This window comes from Mytilus trossulus, chromosome 6, assembly GCF_036588685.1.
Source record: "Mytilus trossulus isolate FHL-02 chromosome 6, PNRI_Mtr1.1.1.hap1, whole genome shotgun sequence".
Lineage (NCBI taxonomy): Eukaryota > Metazoa > Mollusca > Bivalvia > Mytilida > Mytilidae > Mytilus > Mytilus trossulus.
The window spans coordinates 19,835,242-19,857,267 of record NC_086378.1 but is presented as its reverse complement, the minus strand read 5'-3'; the positions used below and the strand labels follow the sequence as shown (position 1 = coordinate 19,857,267).

Genomic DNA, 22,026 nt, shown 5'->3' with positions numbered 1-22,026 from the left:
AGAGTAAACGCGTTTCCGTTTAAGAGTAATAAGTTGCAGTTGTCTCCCATTCCATGAAATTATTTTTTTAATATATTCTCCCTTTGCAAAGAAGAATTACTTAAATATTAGTGCATTATTCAAAATAATCGAAATACTCTATACCAATAAATACTTATTAATTAACTGTAAATCTAATTAAAAAGAAATACTTCACAAATTTTACTTTGTTGAAAAAATATCACAGAATATGTTTCTTCCCTGGTTAAGGGTAGTTGGATAAAGGTAAATTTCCGGGTTAAGAGTAATTCATGGATAAGTGTATGACAAACGTCGATATCAATAACTCTGTCAATTTAAAACATCTATGTCAAATTCTTTATGTACACGTTTGGAAAATTGCCACATGATGCTTACATTTACGTAATACGTTTATCATATTTTGGTTATCTTCAAAAGAAGTGATACATGTACATTATAAAAGAAGTCAATAGTTTTAGCACGTAAGAAAACATAAACCACTCACATATTGTATAGCCAATCATTCTATATTCATTTTCAATGTTTTAGCAATGTTTAATTTTGTGAGAGAAAAACAAAGGGTTTTATTTGTATAAAAAAGGTGGGTGTAAATGCTTGTTATTTTCTGTTCACTCTTCCTCTTTAGTCGTTTTTGCTCTAGCATCATCATCATCGCTGTCACTTTCCAATGGCAATGGCTCTGCTGTCTTGGTAAGGTCAATAACTGCATAGTTGTTTCGGTTTTCCAACCCTCTTATAACAAACCGGTTTCCACTCATGTTAGGTACTAGATCAAGATCTGCGTATATCAACCCATCCTTATTCTAAAACGAAATTACCAAAAGATTTTAAAGTTCAAAATTCTGTCTGGATTTTGAAAACAATCATGTTCAAATTTTAAATCATTTGATAACCAAAGACATGTTAAAAATAATAATTATAATAATAACTGCACTACAATGAATTCATGCTCGAACATATGCACTCACGAACAAAAATGTCCTGAATATTAAGATTTAAAAAAAAAGTGACGTAATTTATCGACGTTGTATGCACACAAAACAAAACAAAATGTGGTATAATTGCCTATTAGACAATTATCGACTGTGCGTTCTTTAACAATGAGCGAAACCAAACCATTTCGTCAAATTAAAAAAGACACAAATGTGAAACAATTCAGAAGAAAAAAACGGACAGTATTTTTATTAAATAATTAATTAACACAAAATACATGTTTGACAAACAAGAGATAACGACAACCTCTGAATATGCTTTTTTTTTTTAAATATAATAAACATTATGTGTCACCTCGCTTTTTTTTAAGATACCAGCCGTTTAAAATTGAAAAAATATGTACAAAGTTTCAAGTTGATGAGACTTCATTTTTATCAAAAATAACCTTGATCGTGACCAAAAAATCTGAAGCGGGACAGACGACCGAACAGACCCAAAGACCAGAAAATATAATGTCCCACTACAATCGTAGTTGGGGCATAAAAATGAACGTAAAACAAATATGTAAAAGATCAACCAACGACAATCACTGAATTACAGGCTCCTGACTTGGAACAGGCACATACATACAGAATGTAGCGGGGTTAAACATGTTAGTGGGATCGCAGCCCTCCTCTAACCTTGGACAGTGGTGTAACAGTACAACATTATAAAGAACTATATAAATCAGTTAAAAAGGCTTAACTCATCAGATAGATACAACTAAATCTAACATCTAACAAAAACGCAAAGTAGACTTTAAGTACTGATATGAGAGTACTCGCAGTTACTACCAGCCAATCAAAGCAACTAACAACTAACGAACAAAAATCATGCATCTAAGACTTATCTTAGTAATATATAAAGCTTACTAAAAAAAAACAGGTCATTATGTAGTTTGGTGTCTTTCTGTCAAATTTAAGAATTAACTTAATGAAGGTAAAAAAAAGCTAAGATTTGCAGTTCGGACAAAATTCAGATAGTACACTTTGAATTTTTTTATAACTTTTTCAAATCAACTTGGATTTTCATCAAACTAAACAGCTACCTTGGTAAAATATTTATCTTACTGAATCCTAGGTTGTTATGAAGTTAGGTGTTTTGCTGTCAAATTTGAGATTCAAATTAATCTAGGTCAAAAAAGCTAGAATTTGCAGTTCAAACATTATTCAGATAGTACACTTTAATTCTTTTTATCACATTTTTAAATCAACTTGAATTTTCGTCCAACTATGCAGCTTCCCTGGTAATATATTGATCTTACTGAATCACAGGTCATTATGTAGTTTGATGTATTGCTGTCAAATTTAAGAATTCATTTAATCGAGGTAAAAAAGGCTAGGTTTTGCAGTTTGGACAAAATTCAGATAGTACACTTAAAATGTTTTTTAATAACTTTTTCAAATCAACATTGATTTTCATCAAACCATACAGTTACCTTGGTAATATATTGATCTTACTGAATCCCATGTCATTATTTAGTTTTGTGTATTGCTGGCAAATTTAAGAATTTAATTAATCTAGGTAAACAAAGTTACGATATTAGAAATGTATCTTTTATTATAATTTGTAATAAAGAATATATAAAATAGTTACATAATTTCTTTAAAGTTTTATCCTTTTTTTTATATAAATTATGAATATATCCAAAAGGGATCAAACATTAAAGACCTTATTAAAATGGTTCTTCTGATTTATGGTGATTTATAAAGCAGTACCTCCTGCTTGGGGCAAACTTTTTAAAAAGATCACACCTACCAGAGAGTTTTAAATTATAAATAAAATCTATTCATAGTTGCAACATCCCGTTAAATTTAAATCGCAGAGCTTTTTGAATTTACTAGATAAGTAATAAACGAGTTTAAGAAAAATAGGGTTTAATTTTTACCTGTAAAACTCACTTGTACTGAGGTAACTAAACCATGTTAAAGTGCTTCTTGTATGCCATGTCTTTACTTTTGACAAACAAATATTTTTAGATTTGATTAAAATAAATTTTTACTGCAACTTTCGAACACATTTCCTTTTTTAAAAGGTTATCAAGGATTGTTTAGAAAGTTCATGATATTAAATTCCTGTTTTAACAAAAAAGTGTTAAATTTGATAACTTTTTTTCAAATCCGCTTAGATTTTCATGAATTTTTTTTTTGAATTTTTACGTTGTTTTGTATTTTGGTGTATTGATTTCAAATTTAATGACCTACTGTAGTTTTAGAATATGTAATAAAAGACTAAAATTTTCAGTTTTGACAAAATTCAGACAGAAACCTTTAATTTAAATATTTAAATTTGACAGCCATAAACTAAATGACCAAATAACCTGTTTTTTGTAAGAAAAATACATAATAAAGATAGCTGTAGATTATGATAAATATCCGAGTTGCTTTGAAATAATCTTAAGTGTACTATCTGAATTTTGTCTGAACTGCAAATTCTGATTTTTTTGACATTTATAAATTAATTCTTAAATTTGACAGCAATACAACAAACTTCACCATGGCCTGGGATTCAGTAAGCTTAATATATTACTTAGATATAGCTGCATAGTTTGATGAAGCCCAAGTTGATTTGAAAAAGGTCTTAAAAAATTGAAGTTCACTATCTCTATTTAGTCCGAACTGCAAATCCAAGCTTTTTATGTACCATCTACGATAGTAGAGGGGCATTATGTTTTCTAGTCTTTGGGTCCGTTCGTCCGTCTAATCGTCCGTTCGTTCGTCCGTCCGTTCGTTCGTCCCTCTTCAGGTTAAATTTTTTGGTCAAGGCAGTTTTTGATGAAGTTGAAGTCCATTCAACTTGAAACTCAGTACACATGTTCCCTATGATATAATCTTTCAAATTAGAGTTGTAACTCCAATTTCACGGTCCACTGAACATATAAAATGATAGTACGAGTGGGACACTTGTGGGTACTTGGGACATATTCTTTTTCTACCTAGATTAATTTGAATATTAATTTTCACAGCAATACATCAAACTTCATAACAACCTGGAATTCAGAAGTAAGATAAATATATTAAAAAGGTAGCTTCATAGTTTGATGAAAATCCTAGTTGATTTGAAAAAGTTATAAAAAAAATTAAAGTGTACTATCTGAATTTTGTCCGAACTGCAAATCTTAGCTTTTATTTTACCTTCATTAAGTTAATTCTTAAATTTGACAGCAAGACACCAAACTACATAATGACCTGTTTTTTTTTAGTAAGCTTTATATATTACTAAGATAAGTCTTAGATGCATGATTTTTGTTCGTTAGTTGTTAGTTGCTTTGATTGGCTGGTAGTAACTGCGAGTACTCTCATATCAGTACTTAAAGTTTTTTTGTTGTTGGGATATACGAGTACAAATCCACGTCAACTTTGCGTTTTTGTTAGATGTTAGATTTAGTTGTATCTATCTGATGAGTTAAGCCTTTTTTAACTGATTTATATAGTTCTTTATAATGTTGTACTGTTACACCACTGTCCCAGGTTAGAGGAGGGCTGCGATCCCACTAACATGTTTAACCCCGCTACATAAAAAAATAAAGTGTACGATCCAAATTTTGTCCGAACTGCAAATCTTAGCTTTTTTGCAATAAATTATATATTTATGTTAAAGTCACATCTTCAAATGCCATCATTGTCTCCCACGCAGCCTTTTTTTTCAAGCAAGCAGAGAACCGTATCACAACCGGTAAGGACATGGATCACAATAAGTGTCTGTTATCACTCAGTGCCTAGTGCATTTGAAAGGTCATTGATAGATATTTATCCAAAGCTTGTTGCCCTCCAAAACACAATCCATAGTTTGTCTACCTCTATGTCACGGAATACCGAAAAAGTAATGACAGCATCATCAGTAACGGCTGTTCGAGTCATGACTCGTTTACGTTTGTTTTTCACTGCATCAGACACATGCCCCATGATTCTAGTGTCAGCCTCTTAATGTAAACATGGTGCTCAACTTAAAACACACCACGTAGTGGATATCATAGAATATTCTGAGCATTTGTTGCTACAACTACCAAACGCATCCAAAACTTCATCCATTCTTGTAACAGTTTCAAGGTACTTTTTTCATGTAAGGACATCATACCATATCAGCATACTCGTTATGAAACACATTGAAACTGTAACAACTCTGGATGTATTCTTGGATGTGTACAAAGATACTACGGTCCGTGTAACACTTATAAATTCAAAGTTATAGATTTTTGAAATTTTGATCAAAGTTTTAAAACATCAAAATTCTAAATATCGTTTTTAAAAAAGTTAAGAAGTTTGATCAAACTTTTAAAATAATAAACCTAGAGTGCAATTTTGATTATTTCACTTTTTGAAAGTTTGATTTTTAAATTTTTGATTAAAATATCAAAAATAGAAAAGGGGCGAACATAGGGGTGCCTGTAAACCTGTTAACACGGCTCTTATAATATTTATAAGAAGAAGTAATCTTTTTTATAAAACATATTAGACATGTATTCTTAAATTTTAAGGTTGTGCATCTAATAAAAAAAAACTATACAAACCGGCATCAAATAAGTTGATTTAACTCTCTTATATAAGGTTAGCGTTTGAGATAAATAATTAAGAGTTATTTGGTGTCCCCAGTGCCCAACACTTAGAAGTAACAGTGAAAACTGACAAACTCGCAGTAGGCCAACATTGCCTTTTGACGTTCCTGATGAAGGTAGATCCAGAAAATTCGCTTCGGTCGCAAGCAACTTTAGACGTTTTGTTTTATTTTTTCTCGATTGGACGACGATAATATATTGCCTTTTATGATCGATTTCAGTTCCAAGTTATGATACGGAAGGAATACTTAATTAATGGTGTGTCGCAATTAAACTCTGCTATAAGCGTGCTTCAGTTGGCCCCTAGACAAAATAGTGTACTGGTTCAGTGACGGTTCAGTAATAATAGACGTCATACAAAACTCCGAAATATATAACAAAGAACTAAAATTAAAATCATACAATACGAAACAGGCCAAAGGCCCCTGAATTGGGACAGGAGCACAAATGCGGCGGGGTTAAACATGTTTCGTGAGATCACAACCCTGTCCCTATCCCTCTAGCCAATGTACAATAAACAAACACACAGCAATACGCATAATTAAAAGCACTTTAAAAGAAATCAAAGTACTATGTCAGAATAGGAAACAAAAGAAACTAATCAAAATGACAATGATAATAAATTATCAAAAAACGACTATATGTAAAGCTAGCAGTTACTGACATATGCCAGCTCCAGATCTAAATTAAAGTATATATAACTGCAAGATTATGTCTTCTTCATATAAGTAACAAGCACATCCCCTCCCTGTTGTATTTATTGATAATTTGTTCCTGACCATTCATGAAATATTTGTCGATAATTTGAAATAGTTTTTTTTACATACAAATTACAGAGAAACTAAGAATTCAACTCCCTCGGGTAAAGTAGCCCTTATGGGTGGAATTTGATATGTTTAACTTCACTTTGGCCAAACACCTGTGGCGCTCTTCAATTGTTTCGGTCCTTATTTTTACTTGACTTTCAAATATTCAGTTTTAAACGTTCCGTAGGTGAATGTTTTACTTAAAATTCAGCATTTTTGTTTACATTGTACTGTTTTTTCGAAAGCAACGTTACCATTGGCATGTAGTTGACAGCCTGGCACTCTCTTTACACGCCCTATTCTGACTGCACGTACCTGTGTCATTTTACTTTGCTCAAATTTGATTGTCGTACAATAACTTCAAAATGCATAACCAACAAATACGGAACAATGACAACCGTGGTTGATTTAGGGACCCTAATGGAGCTAAGTATATGATCAAGCATATACTTTTTACAAGCATCAGTCCAAACATTGTCTAAGGGCGCAACCATTTAACTTTAAAAGTGGGGATATGGATATATGTTGGAAGTGAGAAAAAAAACTTTGCCCTAAACACTAACAATTTTATTAAGTTTTTCATCGCTATTAATCAAATAATTTTCTTCAAAATTTAACACTATTAGGCATGGGGAACATCTGGATTCAGACTATTTTTTTTGTCCTCTGCACAAAATATTTTAATGTACCATTATTGAAGCCCCTCGTGCAAGTATCCAAATAAAAACAGTGTCACCTTAGTGACAATAATTATATGTCGGATAATTCAAAAAATACCTTTTATCGCTCATATAAACTTTTGAAAATTATTTTTAATTTTCCAAATGCCGAGACCTACAAATGGGCGCTTGATGTAAACCGCAACTATTACATAATTTTGAAGGCTGAAAAAAAATGTACATGGAATGATGTATTCATCTGCAGATATGATTGCAGAAAGTAAGAACTCGTACAGTAAAAGAGAAATAAATGAAATCAAATGTGATAATACAACGTGTATTGAGGAATTGTATTGCTTAAAGTTAAGTAGAAAATATACATACATACTCAACATAACCATAGTATTTGACCTATTGCGAGTTGGTCAGTTTTTACTGTAACTCCTAACATGTTGGTGCTGGGAAAATCAGCAAGTAAAATGGACATTACAAGAGCCGCGCAATTTTCTTCTTTTGAGAAATATTTTTTTTGTCATCCAATTTTTCACCGCATACAACTATATGCCTGTGGTTTTATTTTATACATTAAAACCTTTAAGTATCAGTATGTTTTCATTTGATTTTATTCCGTTTCGTTCCACTTTTATTTCGTTTCGCAGTTTACAGGTAACCCCCTTTTCGCCCGTTTTCTATTTTTGATATCTTAGGTTAAGTATTTTCAAAGTTTGATCAAATTTCTAAACTATCAAATTTGAAAACAATATTTCGATTTTTTATGTTTTAATTATTTGGTTAAAATTAAAAAAATTCCCAACTTTTACACAATTTGGAATTTTGATATTTTAAAACTTTGATCCAAAAATCTAAAATTTGAAAACTTTTTAAAACTTTGAATTGATAAGTGTTACACGGGCCCACTACCGGTAGGCTGCTACAAGAAGCAAGAGCTACATTTAGGGGCAAGGGAATACACAGATGAATCCAGGGTCTAAACAACCTCCTCAAAATTGGCAAAGTTTTCTGAGAGATGACGACAATAAGAAAGAACTTTCTAGTTTTCATTCACATCAGCTTGCTCAATAGAGTTTGAGGAAAAGGTAGTTGTAGCAATACATGCTCAGGATGTTCTGTGTTATCTACCACATAATGATGTTGTAAGTTTTGCACATTGTTTACATGCAGAGGCTGACACTTTAATCAAGATGCACGTGGCTGATGCAATGAAACACAAACTTAACGGAGTCATGACTCGAACAGTCGATACTGATGTTGCTGTCATTGCTGTTTCGCTATGTCGTGACATATGGGGCAGACGAACTTTGGCGTGCATTTTGAGGTATGAAAAGCTTAAGACATAAATCTACCCATTACCTTTCAAATGCACTGGCATTAAGAGATAAGGAAAAGGAACTGCATTGGTGACATGGATGGCGTTTGAAGATGTGACTTTATCATTTAGAATGATGATTGATCAGCCAACATCACCAGATATGGATTTGATAATGTCATTGATAAAACGATTCGTAGAAGCGACACATTTTTTTCAAATAACTCCCTATCTGAAATAAAAGCGTAATAGTTGGGGAAGGTCATCAAATTTCATGCTTGTAGCAGGATGTGCAAATTTTTCACAAAGCCGCCGTAGGGCGGCTTTGTGGGAAGTTAAACTCCCTCCTTTCGTGGATAATAGACTACGCGAAGATATATCAGACTTTCTATATACGTCTATTTTTCTTTATCAATTTATCGGAGAAATACAATAAACTATTGACTACAGTTAAAATATCAGTAATTTCCTTGTTTAAGTTGATAATTCCAAGATTAAAGTTGATAATTCCAAGGTTAAAGTTGATAATTCCTATATTTAAGTTGAAATTCCAAGATTAAAGTTGGATGTTCCAAGATTAAAGTTGATAATTCCAAGATTAAAGTCGACATTTTGTGTGTTTTTTTTATTTTGTTCATTTATATGCGTCGGAGTTTAGTGTGTAGTACATGTCGATTCGCAATTATACATTATTGATTAGAAGCCAGTATCCCGACGTAATATTTCTTCGCAGCATTAAGGACAAATTGATGGCTATGGCAATTTTCTTCTTTGTAGTCGGGTTGATGTCTCTTTGACACATTTCCAGTTTTCATTTTCAAGTCTTTTTTTCAATGAAAGGAATAGTTTTATATCTTTTGAGGAAGCATTTATAAATTTCTGCCGAGCTTTAGGGGGTGCGGGATTTCTTAACGATAAGTGTTGCACCTAATCTTTACTTAGCATTTTTTTAATCAACAATGGTGGTTTTAATTGCTGTTTCGTCATTATTAAATGAGATTGTTTCATAGGCCAAATAGGTTTTAATATTACTTGATGTTTATATGACTTAACGTAATGTAGTTATTTTATAACATGATGTGGTTTGGGTATTTCGTAATGATGATTTGCTAATTCGTCGTGGTTTTACCTCATTAAGTAATGAAATAACCACATCAAAGAATGAATGGACAATATCAAATACTGAATCAAGCACATCATTTAGTGAAAAATGTCATTACGTAATGTTGAAGCATATAAAGAATTGGCAAATCATCATTACGAAATAACAAAACCACATATTTTTATGAAACAACTACATTACGTTAAGTCACATACAAATTAAGCAATTTTAAAAACACCTTGCCGTATGGGAACAACCACATTAAATAATGGTGAAACCACATCGAGTAATGACAAAACCATATCAAGAAATGACAAAACTATATAAAGTCAATACGAAACTATATCGCGAAATACTGAAATACCATTTAAGTAATGACCATTCCATATTGAATTATATCAAAACATCATAACGTAACGTCAAAACCATATAACTAGTATGTAAAGACAATATCATCATGTAATAATAAAACAACATAACGTAATATCAGAGTTCAACATAAGACAGCTGTGGCGTTCCATAGAAATAAGCTTAACGGGGTGTAATATAAGTTTTCTGCTTGGCATGTGTTTATTATACATTTGTTTTGTAGATTTGCAAGTATGTATTTTGATGTGCATGTTGGTTGTAGAAATACTGTTACAATATAAAAGAATTAAACTGGCCGACATCGATATCTCTAATGGTCCACTGGACCTCGTGATTCGTACAGACTAAAATAAATGAGCATTGTTCTGTGTAACTTTGCCTGGCCATCTTCTGATATTTATTATCCATGTCATTGATAATTTACCTTTGTAGGTGCGTACACCTGTTTGTCTCCAAAGTTGCCTTTTACCTCAGAATTTGCGTACACGTCCTCAGTCTGGTTAAGATTTCCAGAGTTTTGATATACGCATCCTACATTCAAAATCAAAGGAGAATGTGTTAATATCAGAGCTTATTTAAGATTTAAAATAACTATCTGCTAGGTTTAATATGGAATAATTTATTTTTGATGAACATTGTGATGAATATGATTTAATATGAAAGCCAATGAGGGAACACTTTAGGAAATTTATATAAACGACGCAGAATTAAACATTAACCAATGACAGTATATTTTTTACATTGAACAAAATGCATCATAACAGTAAGAAAACTGTCAGTCGATAACAACTTAAGAAGGCCTTACTTTGTAGTGAGTAACTATAAAGCCAATAACACTGCACAAAACCGTTCTTAAAAGTATGCTAAAAAGACCAGTGAATAATTAAACATTAGTTTTTATTAAATGAAGAGTACTAACCGTCGATTTTAGGCTTTTAGCTTTAAACGAAATTGAATTGGAAGCAATCTTAAATGACATACAATAGAACTCGTGCTTCGTACAGACAAAAAAAAAGTAGCTTGGTAAATTTTGCAACTCGTGTTTCGTACAGACCCCACAAAAATGTAGATTGGTTAAATTAGCATCATCATATATTATTAATTGAAAAAGAAAAATCTACAAGCTATCAATTCAGTTTACCATTTGTCGACACAAAACAGAGAGATCTTAGATGAATGTTAATCTGACACTTATACTTAAACATAAAAAAATGTGTACAACACGTATAATGCACCATATTATGTCATATATCAAATGTTTTCTTTTAGTGTATGTTCACCTGTGTTTATATTTCTTTTGATTTAGTTTCCATTGATATTAAATAGTGTGTCCTAATATATTGTGGTTGTACACTATTGGTTCAGATAAGGACGAATGTTTGTACCCATTAAAACGTGTAAAACCGCGGCATTTTTTTGTTTGCACCTGTCCTAAGCCAGGAAGTCAGTTCAGAAGTCGTCGTTTGTTGAAGTGGTTTATAATTGTTTCTCATTTCTCGTTTTATATATATATAACTAGCATGGGTTCGAATCCCGGCGAGGGAAGAACCAAAAATTTGCGAAAGCAAATTTACAGATCTAACATTGTTGGGTTGATGTTTAGACGAGTTGTATATACATTATGTACACAGCCATGTATCACCATCAGCTGATCTGTAACAATAACAATAACATCTTCATGACTTATATATCATGTACTGTAGTACGCCGCTAGATTAAAACTGACGTGGAAAGGTAACACACGGCCAGCGAAAGCTCTTTTTATTGAGAGCCCAGGTGGTCGTGTAGTCTAGCGCAAATTTTTGGTTCTTCCCTCGCCGGGATTCGAACCCATGCTACTGTGATCTTGTGACACCAAATCGCCTGCACTGCACTGCATTGTCATGTGGTCGTGTGGTCTAGCGGGACGGCTGCAGTGCAGGCGATTTGGTGTCACGATATCACAGTAGCATGGGTTCGAATCCCGGCGAGGGAAGAACCAAAAATTTGCGAGAGCAAATTTACAGATCTAACATTGTTGGGTTGATGTTTAGACGAGTTATATATATATATATATATATATATATAAACAAGTCTAAATTGAAAACTACGTTCAAACCTATGATTGCGTTGGATAAAAACCGCGATTTTCATACGTGTGCATGTAAAACAAATTTCGTTGTAAAAGGGTCTAAAACCAGCACAAACAACATTTTCAAAAAGACCAAAAAAGTGAAAAAGTATATTTAAACAAAACGCATTTGACTAACTGGTCGAACAACTGATGTTCTTAAACCCTGCTGCATGACTGCCATTGGCGATTGCTAAATAAAATTGATCACAAGATGTAACAAAATGGATCTTAATATAAATTTAATACTAAACAGAAAACCGAATAAACTTGTGGCCAAGATGCTATGCCACAAACACAAGGTGTCAATATTTTTTTTGTACACCAGATCTGGATTTCGACAATATATGTCTCTTCAGTGATGTTAGGGATTGAAACGGTAATTGGAAGTCCATATAATTTACCCTCAATTTCAGATAAACTCTTAAATTTTAAGAGTCAATATAGGATGAACGGATCATATAAACCGGAGGGAAAATATGATACAAGCCCAAACGAAAAAATATAAACAAGTCTAAATTGAAAACTACGTTCAAACCTATGATTGCGTTGGATAAAAACCGCAATTTTTATACGTGTACATGTAAAACAAATTTCGTTGTAGAAGGGTCTAAAAACAGCACAAACAACATTTTCCAAAAGACCAAAAAAGTGAAAAAGTATATTTAAACAAAACGCATTTGACTAACAGGTCGTACAACTGATGTTCTTAAACCCTGCTGACAGCTGCCATTGGCGATTGCCAAATAAAATTGATCACAAGATGTAACAAAATGGATCTTAATATAAATTTAATACTAAACAGAAAACTGAATAAACTTGTGGCCAAGATGCTATGCCACAAACACAAGGTGTCAATATTTTTTTTGTACACCAGATCTAGATTTCGACAATATATGTCTCTTCATTGATGTTAGGGATCGAAATGGTAATTGGAAGTCCATATAATTTACCCTCAATTTCAGATAAACTCTTAAATTTTAAGAGTCAATATAGGATGAACGGATCATATAAACCGGAGGAAAAATATGATACAAGCCCAAACGAAAAAATATAAACAAGTCTAAATTAAAAACTACGTTCAAACCTATGATTGCGTTGGATAAAAACCGCAATTTTTATACGTGTGCATGTAAAACAAATTTCGTTGTAGAAGGGTCTAAATACAGCACAAACACTTTTTCCAAAAGACCAAAAAAGTGAAAAAGTATATTTGAACAAAACGCATTTGACTAACAGGTCGAACTGTTCATTAAATAAAATAATAAAATAAGTAAAAAGTTAACAGTTCCATTCTATCGATTCCATCCTTCCATTGGGACTATTCAGGATAACTGATGTAGTGTCGCTATACGCGACGTCGTTAAGGAGGTTTATGACGTTCCGCCATTGTTCGTTATTTAAAGTTCTCTGGATTTAATTTCGATCGGAACGTTGTTATGAAATAACGTTCCATTTCTATATGCTTCATCCCGTCTACATTTAAAAATAGGCATTATTTGAAAAAAATGTTTACCACAAAATATATATAAGACCGTTGGTTTTCCCATTAACAAGGTTTTACACTTGTCATGTTGGAACCATTCATATTTTGCTGTTCGGTGTAAATTAATGCACCGTGTTGAAGGTACTTCGACATATGATGTTTTACTTTTTACAAATTGTGACTTGGATTGAGAGATGTCTCATGGGCACTCATACCACATCATCTTATATCTACCATAAGTCTTCAAATGTATTCATCTGTACAAATGCACAGCAATGACTGACGAAGACGAGTAATATACAATGGCCGTTCTAAATGTGGAATGTCTAATATTTTGACAGCCGTCAATTAGTATGGAATCATATATCTTTGTTATTATTTGAGAAACAAATGCTGTAAACTATGATTATCGTCGAATACAGATCGAGACGTATGATTGAAATTTGTTTTCACCATAAAGGAAATGAAGATAATAGTTTAGTATATTACTAATAGCAGCAGAAAGTGATATGCAAGTCAAAATGATTTCAGAACGTATTCATCAAGAATACCTAATAATTTCGACAACAAATTAAACCTATTTGGACGACCAAATCAAATATGACGCTGCAAAGCTTTAAAAACTAGAAAGGGTTATATTAGTCAAACTAATCAAAGATACAGGACGTATGATCAAAACCGTTAACAGTCTACATACCACTTCATGATTGAAATGTTAACACACATTATTCCTGATACATTTTTACATCAAAGTTAATTTAATTGTACATCGGTGTTTAGTTTTAAAAGATTTTTCAATAACCACTTGTATTTGCACCTTTAATTCATCCGATCCGATAGTTCGAAAAATGTATATGACTATTTTTGTTCTCATTCATCCCTGGCTTTCAAATATTTGGTATTGGTCGTTCCTGATGAAGGTAAATCCATGAAAAACGCTCTATTACGTGTTGTTTATATTTTTTACGTCACTGGGTCGATACCTTTGCTTGTGGACTATTATTCTTAGAGGGTATTATCAGCTCAGTAGTCGGGACTTTGGTAGTGGTTCGATTAAAAACTTACCTTACAAAACTGTCCGTTTAAAAAGTTTGAAAAATATTTATAAACTAAGGTTTCAACTCCCTTAGGCAAAGATGACCTCGGATGAATTATGCTACTTTTATGTACTTTTTTATATTGTATAGCTCTTCAACTATTTTGGTTCTCATACATGCCTGGATACTAAAAGTATGGTATAGAGCGTTCATAATGAAGGTAAATTCAGAAAAGTGCTTCGGACTCATGCAATTTATTACATGTTGCTTTTACTTTATACAACATTTGGTAGTTTAAAAAGTACGTTTTGAACCTTTTATTATATCGCAAAACTTGCTGACTTTAAATTACTACATTGTACATAACTTTTTTAAAGAAAATAATTTGAAGATATAGCTGAAAATTGCCCACATCAAATATTGATTTATCGTGAAGGTGTTCCAAAATGTATATCGATGTTAACTTCACGGCGTAACAGCTTTCTTACAATTATCAACCCTTTATCTAAGAAATCATGACAGATAATACACTTTCTAGAATATCGTATCAACTGAATGTTATCCTAGTATACTTCATATGAAGGCGCTGCTGGAAAAGTGCTTACTACAAATTGAAAGTTCACATTTTGTGAAGATGTAATCTTCTCATTTGCCGGAAAGAAAACAATGTATGTCAAATCCAATTAAGGAATTGACAAATAATCATTAAGAAATAACTCAACCTAATCACGCAATGAAATATATACAATACGTTAACCCACACATACATCAAGAACAAAATCAAACATAAGTACATGTAATCACAAATTCATATAGTGCCATTTCGAAGGCATATCATATAATATCAAAATACCCTTAAGTTATGACTATACCATATTGAGTAATCGTTGGCAGGATAAGTGTCACCCTCAGACAAATCCAGTTTTACTTCAAATGTTTGCGTAAAGTATGAGGTCATAATTGGTACATTTCAAACTACCATTTTGATATTCAAAGACCGCGGATACATTTGTCTTGTGAATTGAAACTCAAATTGTAATGGACAGACAAACTGCAGCAATAACTTTATTAACTGTATATATCTACACATGATGTATTCTTCACAACTAATGATTATAACGTGAAACATACAACTAATTTTGTAAATGTATATACTGATTACAATTCTTACCCATTTCTATCTCCTTGTTCTTTCTATCTGAAATATGTATAGTAAACTAAACTTTAAGATGTGAAGAAGTGTAAGTGTATATAAAACTGTATTAAGAGGCAGATATAAATTTGCTCATATTTCTACTTTAGTAGACCATTTGTTGCTTGTTTGATTTGTAAACTTGTTTCTCTAATGCTTACTCGATTATGCCCTTTCCTGACCTGTTGATTTTTTTTTATCAACGTATGGTTCATGGTTTGTTCGATCTTAGTTCGACATTGGTTAAAATTCAATCATGATGTCAAATGTTCTTGCTTTCCTCGGAAATTCCTATTGGGATTTGAAAAAAAAAACGATTATGCCTGATGACGTCACATAGAGAGGATGCATATTTTTTACATGTCGTTCGAAAAGTCCACTCAAGAAAGAGGGGCGAATGATATCAAAGGAGCAGTCAAATTCATAGATAGAAAATTAACTAACAACGCCACTGCTAAAAAAAAACCAAAAAAAAAACCAGACACATAATAGTACACAAGACGCAACATAGAATACTAAAGAATAAGCAACACGAACCACACCAGAACTGGGGGTTATTTTAGGTGCTCCGGAAGGGTGAGCAAATCCTGCCCCACATGAGTCACCCGTCGTGTTGCTCATATAAGGTTGCCTGGATATCGTCTAAAAATTAGAGAAACCGATTCCACCACCAAATATCGTGCAAAACAAAATGCATCCACTGTCGACAGTTAAGATTTAACATTGTTTCACACTCGATGGTAAAATCTATATGTTAATTATGCTGGAATGATAACAGATTAACTGATAGACGCAGTTTTATGCATCCTTGGCTTTCACAAATTTAGCAGCAGGGTTTAAGAAAATCAGCTGTTCGGCCTGCTAGTTAAATGCATTTGTTAAAACATATTTTTTCAGTCTTTTAAAAATGTTGTTTGTGCTGTATTTAGAGCCTTCTACAAGGAAATTTGTTACATGCACACGTATAAAAATTGCGGTTTATATCCAACGCATTCATAGGTTTGGACGTTGTTTTCATTAGTCTTATATATCCTCTTGATATCAGACTGAAAAAAACTGAAATCAAGTTGATACAAAACCAAAAACATCACAGACGCTTTTGATAAAGCCCAGGAAAAAGATCGAGATATTCTCATGGAATACAAATATAAGACGATCCGCTCAGACAAAATTCCGTTAGTTGTCACCTTTCATCCCGATTTGACAAATATTGCATCTACAATCCGCAAGCACTCGCGTCTTGTCGAAAATGACTCGTCCTTAAAAGAATTGTTCCATCACCTCCTGTTATTGCCTATCGCAGACCCCAAAATCTCAAAGACATAGTTATGACATCAAAAGTAAAGAAACAAGAGACTTCTAAATTTGGGTGTTACAAACAATGCAGAAGAAGCAATTGTAAGTGCTGTAAAACCGCCAATACTGACCACTCTCTCAGCAGCACGGTTACAAAGCAGCGATACAACATCTATGTTACATCTAGTTGCAAAACGGAAAATAGTATTTATATTCTTACTTGTGAAACTTGCAAGCTGTAGTAAGTTGGCGAAACAGAAACTAAATTCAACATCAGACTTAAAAATCACCGGTCGTTTTATACAGAAGGAAGAAATTGTCTAATTAAGAGACACCTCTTAAGAACAGGACATACTTTTGAAAATATCACCTTTTAAATAATTTAGGCAAACCAAAATTGGGACTGAGAAAGGAGAAACCAGATAGATAGGTTATATATGCATCAGCTACGTACTCTTGAACATAATGGACTTAATGAGAAGGATGAAAAACAGTTCAACCCAAAACCAAAGGAATAAATCCTGAATTTGTTCCATTTAACTAAAATAACTAATAGTTTAGATTTAAGAATGGTTATGTACAATAAACGGCTAAAATATGTTTTATATAGACCATATATTAAACTTTTACACACATTTTGTGTTGTTCAAGCTACAAAGACATTTTCTGTCATGCATCCGATTTTATCTAGATATATTCTCACGACTAATGAAGCTTATTTGTTCAGCGAAATATTGCGTGAATAAGATATAAAATACAACTAATTTTTATATCTGGAGATAGTGTTTTTCATTGAAAGAGAAGTTTTTATTCTCCAGTCCTAGTTTCAGAAGTGTAACAAGGCACTCAGTAGGAGGATTTTTTTCACTATGGATGCAAGTATAGTATTGCTTGGTAGTATAACGGACCATCATACCAAAAAAACGGACAAACATCAATTCCTTTCCCCTAAAAGTTGGCATCCTAAACACTTCTCCCGTGGTATCCTGTTCAGCCAGGCATTGCGAATCAAGAGAATATGATCTACTGAAAATACGAAAAATTCTAGACTTGGACAACTACGTAAAGTCGCCAAAAACTTCTAGAGTACAAAGATAAGAATAAAGCAGCTAACAGAACACTCCTTGTACTCACTTACCATCCTGATTTTAAAAATGTGTCATCCATTGTTCAGAAGCATTGGAAAGTTATGGAAGATGATTTAAATCTAAAACAAAAGTATTTTCATCACCACCAGTCATGGCCTTCAGAAGACCTAAAAACATCCGTGACAAATTAGTGACATATGTATTAGCAAAGCAGCCTACTCCATCTCCCGGTTGCTACAAACAATGTGGTCGAAGGAATTGTTTGTGTTGTAAAGCTGCCAATACAAACAGTTCTTTCATCAGCTCCGTTACTAAACACAATTATACCATCTACTCTAATTCCAACTGTAAAACGGAGAACTCAATTTATATATTACCAGGTGACACTTGTGGCATTCAGTATGTGGGAGACACAATTGACAAATTTAATATTCGGCTCAATAACCATCGTTCATCGTACACAACCAACAAAAACTGTCCTCTCACAAGACATCTTCGTTCAACGAAACATACTTTTGATAATGTTACTTTCAAAATCATAGAAGTCAACAACGAGTAGGACACCACGGCGAGAAGAGAAGAGACTTTTTTTGGATCTACCAGCTCCACACTTTAGAACCTGATGGTCTTATAGAAAAAGACGAAAAAAGAGACAGGAAAGATAAAGAATAATTTAATACAAAGCATCGTCCTTTTTATCCCGTAATATTGGCCAATGGACGTTGCTAAATTCAACTACCAATTATGTGTTTTCAAGGCAGCTTAATCCAAGTGCAACATATACATTGAGCTGTAAAATTTTCTTATTTTCAAGGTAGCTAAATTCAAGTGCAACATATACATTGAGCTGCAAAAGTTTCTTTCAACTACATCCGATTTCACCCGGATATTTGCACGCTTGATAAAGCTAGTTGGTCTACCGAAATTATTTTCCTCATTTTATAAATATTTTAAACCATCTTATATTTACATACTTAATAGTGTGTTAAAATTACATTGTTAGGCAATCTATAATTTTGTTTGTGTAATTGAATTAATCCATGTACTGATTAATCCACCCTCCCATAGATTTGTATGTCATGTGCTGCTATTTATAGGCGCTTATATATATATATATATATATATATTTACTTTTGCTATTTATATATATATATAACATCTCCATGCCTTATATATCATGTACTGTATGACGACGCTAGATTAAAACTGACGAGGAAAGGTAACACCCGACCACCGGAAGCTTTATTTTTATGAAGCCAAATTTAATGTGGTCGTGTGGTCTAGCGCACCGGATACAGTGCAGGCGATTCTGTGTCACGATATTTTAGTAGCATTGGTTCGAATCCCGGCGAGGAAAGAACAAAAAAATGGCCAAACCAAATTTTCAGATCTAACATTGTTGGGTTGATGTTTAGACGAGCTATATATAAACGCCTAAAAAAGTGTACACAACAACTCCAAATACAAAAAAAAAGGTAACTATAAATGTAATTATTTTTAAATATTTCGGATAACAGATATCCTTCCTCAGTGAGACTCTGATGTTAAATGAATCATCTTTAAGTCTTCTAAGATTCAACTGTTACAATCTTGAAATTTATACAATAAAAAAAGTCAAACCGAACATCAGTTAAGACGCTTGCACCATTCTAAATCTTTATTAAACATGACATAGGTTATATGGCTTATTACAACAGAGAGTTCAAATATATGTTTTAAATACAAATAATAATGTGCGATATGAAGTAGCAAAATTCTAAAACTTAAACGGGAACGACAATTATGATGGTACAAGAATGATTACGTCAATACAATTACCAAATAGACAGCACGTTATATATATATAGCAAAAGTAAATAAATACGGTGTACAGAATGTATATATTAAAATTTTTAAATTCGCAAACTTCATTTCACATCAAATAATAACATTTCGTTAAAATATTGTCACTAGCGCTTTCATGCCTTCTGGCAATCTTCAGGCAACGTTTTAGTCCTTGACGACACTACCGTTGGTAAGGTTTATTACGTTACAATAACGGTAAGGGGAGATAAATCAAACGTGTTTACGTAGATCCGTTTAATGTTGACTGAATGTCAAGGACATTGTTAAAACGTCACCTGAAGATTGCCAGAAGGCATTAAAGGGTTAGTGACAATACTTTAACGAACTGTTATTATTTGATGTGAAATGTAGTTTGGGAATTTAAACATTTTAACATATATACATACGAATCCCGGCGAGGGAAGAACAAAAAATTTGCGAAAGCAAATTTACAGATCTAACATTGTTGGGTTGATGTTTAGACGAGTTGTATATACATAATGTACACAGCCATGTACATGTATCACCATCATTGATGGTGATCCGATTGATAAATCTGTTGTAGAGTTGTCACTGACTCAGACGTACTTATATATATACATGTGGAGCCCAGGTGGTCGTGTGGTCTAGCGGGACGGCTGCAGTGCAGGCGATTTGGTGTCACGATATCACAGTAGCATGGGTTCGAATCCCGGCGAGGGAAGAATCAAAAAATTGCGAAAGCAAATTTACAGATCTAACATTGTTGGGTTGATGTTTAGACAAGTTGTATATACATTTATATACATATATCCTGCATTTATATATATATATATCCTGCTTTGAGTGCTTTTTCATACGTTTGTTTACTATACATATATCGTTTTAAAGCTTCGCCCAATCGCGGACTACGTTTGTGTATTACTGTTGACGAGTGTTGAATGAACCTGCGTGACCTCAAAATGTATATTGCAGTCTCATTACAATGACATTTTGCTTAACCTTATGCAAACTTTAGATGAATTACAGTTCTGTTTGTTGTCAAGCATTTCTAGAGAGCAATATGAATTAAATCCCATTTTTACTGACATATAAACATGAACAGCAGGATATACTCCATAACATCGAGTTCAAAACTTGAATGTGTGACTAAATCTACCACAAGCAATGTAATTTTCAGCATGTTCAGTGAATGTCAAGTTCAGTTCAAAATTCTGAAGCGAAGCCCAAATCAAACATTTTGCTTTTAAATCCAATACTGTTCTGTTATCTATTTTTACCGTTGAAGTCACCTCTCGACCCATATCAGCGCTCCGAACCTATGGCCGAGGGCAATGAGATTGATTTTTCTTGGTGATACATTATATGTATTATTCTATATATTATAACACAATTTGGCATGATTGCAAATACAATTGTATTTGATTTAATCGAATGGTCAAAAGGGTGGTTTTAGAAGGATAAAAACACCAAATACTACTGATTAATCTTATCTTATAGAAATGAAACAGTTTAACGCTTACCTTTCTTCTGATTTTTCACCACTTCTGTGTAAATAGTACTCTCGTCTGCCTTTTCCTTGCTTTTAGTTTTTTTGTTTGTGTTAACAACGCTATAAACTGACCCCTCGGGTTCATGTTGTGACGAAACATACAGCGGATTTTCCTTTAATCCACCTGAATAAATGATAATATACTTTGGGTTAAATATGTCGAATGAATGTTCATCATGCTATTTGAATAAATACTGTGTACATGTTAGACTAGGACATACAATTTGAGTGATTTCGGGAGAACATTTTTGATTGTCCACCATCAACAACTGATGTTAAACAACTGAGAACATACCTTGTATATCAATATTGAAATAGTTCACTTATGTTGCAATTCTATCAACCAGAACATAAGGAGAGAATCAAAAACAAAGTTGCAATATCGTTAGCACACATACATGATGCCCGTTTAAAATTAGTACCGGATATTTTTACCTAACCCCATCTTGCTCTTTTATAATAAGAATTGGATATTTTAACTTTCCCCCCTATGAAACATTGTCTTTCATATCAGATTTCTGTTTATCGATCATTTCCATGATTGTATCGAGTAGAATCCTTCATAAACCTGTGTTAAACGAAAACAAATAATAGTTAAGTAGCCTAAGTGATCATGCACGGATGGACTGGTGGATCTAACAAAAACATTAT

The 22,026-nt window shown here is 32.8% G+C and overlaps 1 protein-coding gene across 2 annotated transcripts in view; it reads right to left on the bottom strand.

Moving 5' to 3' along the window:
* Nucleotides 1-379: 379 nt before the first annotated feature.
* LOC134723248 (uncharacterized) overlaps nucleotides 380-22,026 on the bottom strand; it is a 33,184-nt gene continuing 11,537 nt past the window's right edge. Inside the window, exons 3-6 of one of the 2 annotated variants that reach the window (XM_063586873.1) lie at nucleotides 21,347-21,499; nucleotides 15,616-15,642; nucleotides 10,236-10,342; nucleotides 380-824 (exon numbers count right to left, since the gene is read on the bottom strand). In XM_063586873.1, coding sequence (XP_063442943.1) covers nucleotides 630-824; nucleotides 10,236-10,342; nucleotides 15,616-15,642; nucleotides 21,347-21,499 — 482 coding nt within the window. In that variant the 3' untranslated portion in view covers nucleotides 380-629. The remainder of the gene's footprint in view (nucleotides 825-10,235; nucleotides 10,343-15,615; nucleotides 15,643-21,346; nucleotides 21,500-22,026) is intronic. The other variant, XM_063586874.1, reaches the window with a different exon arrangement.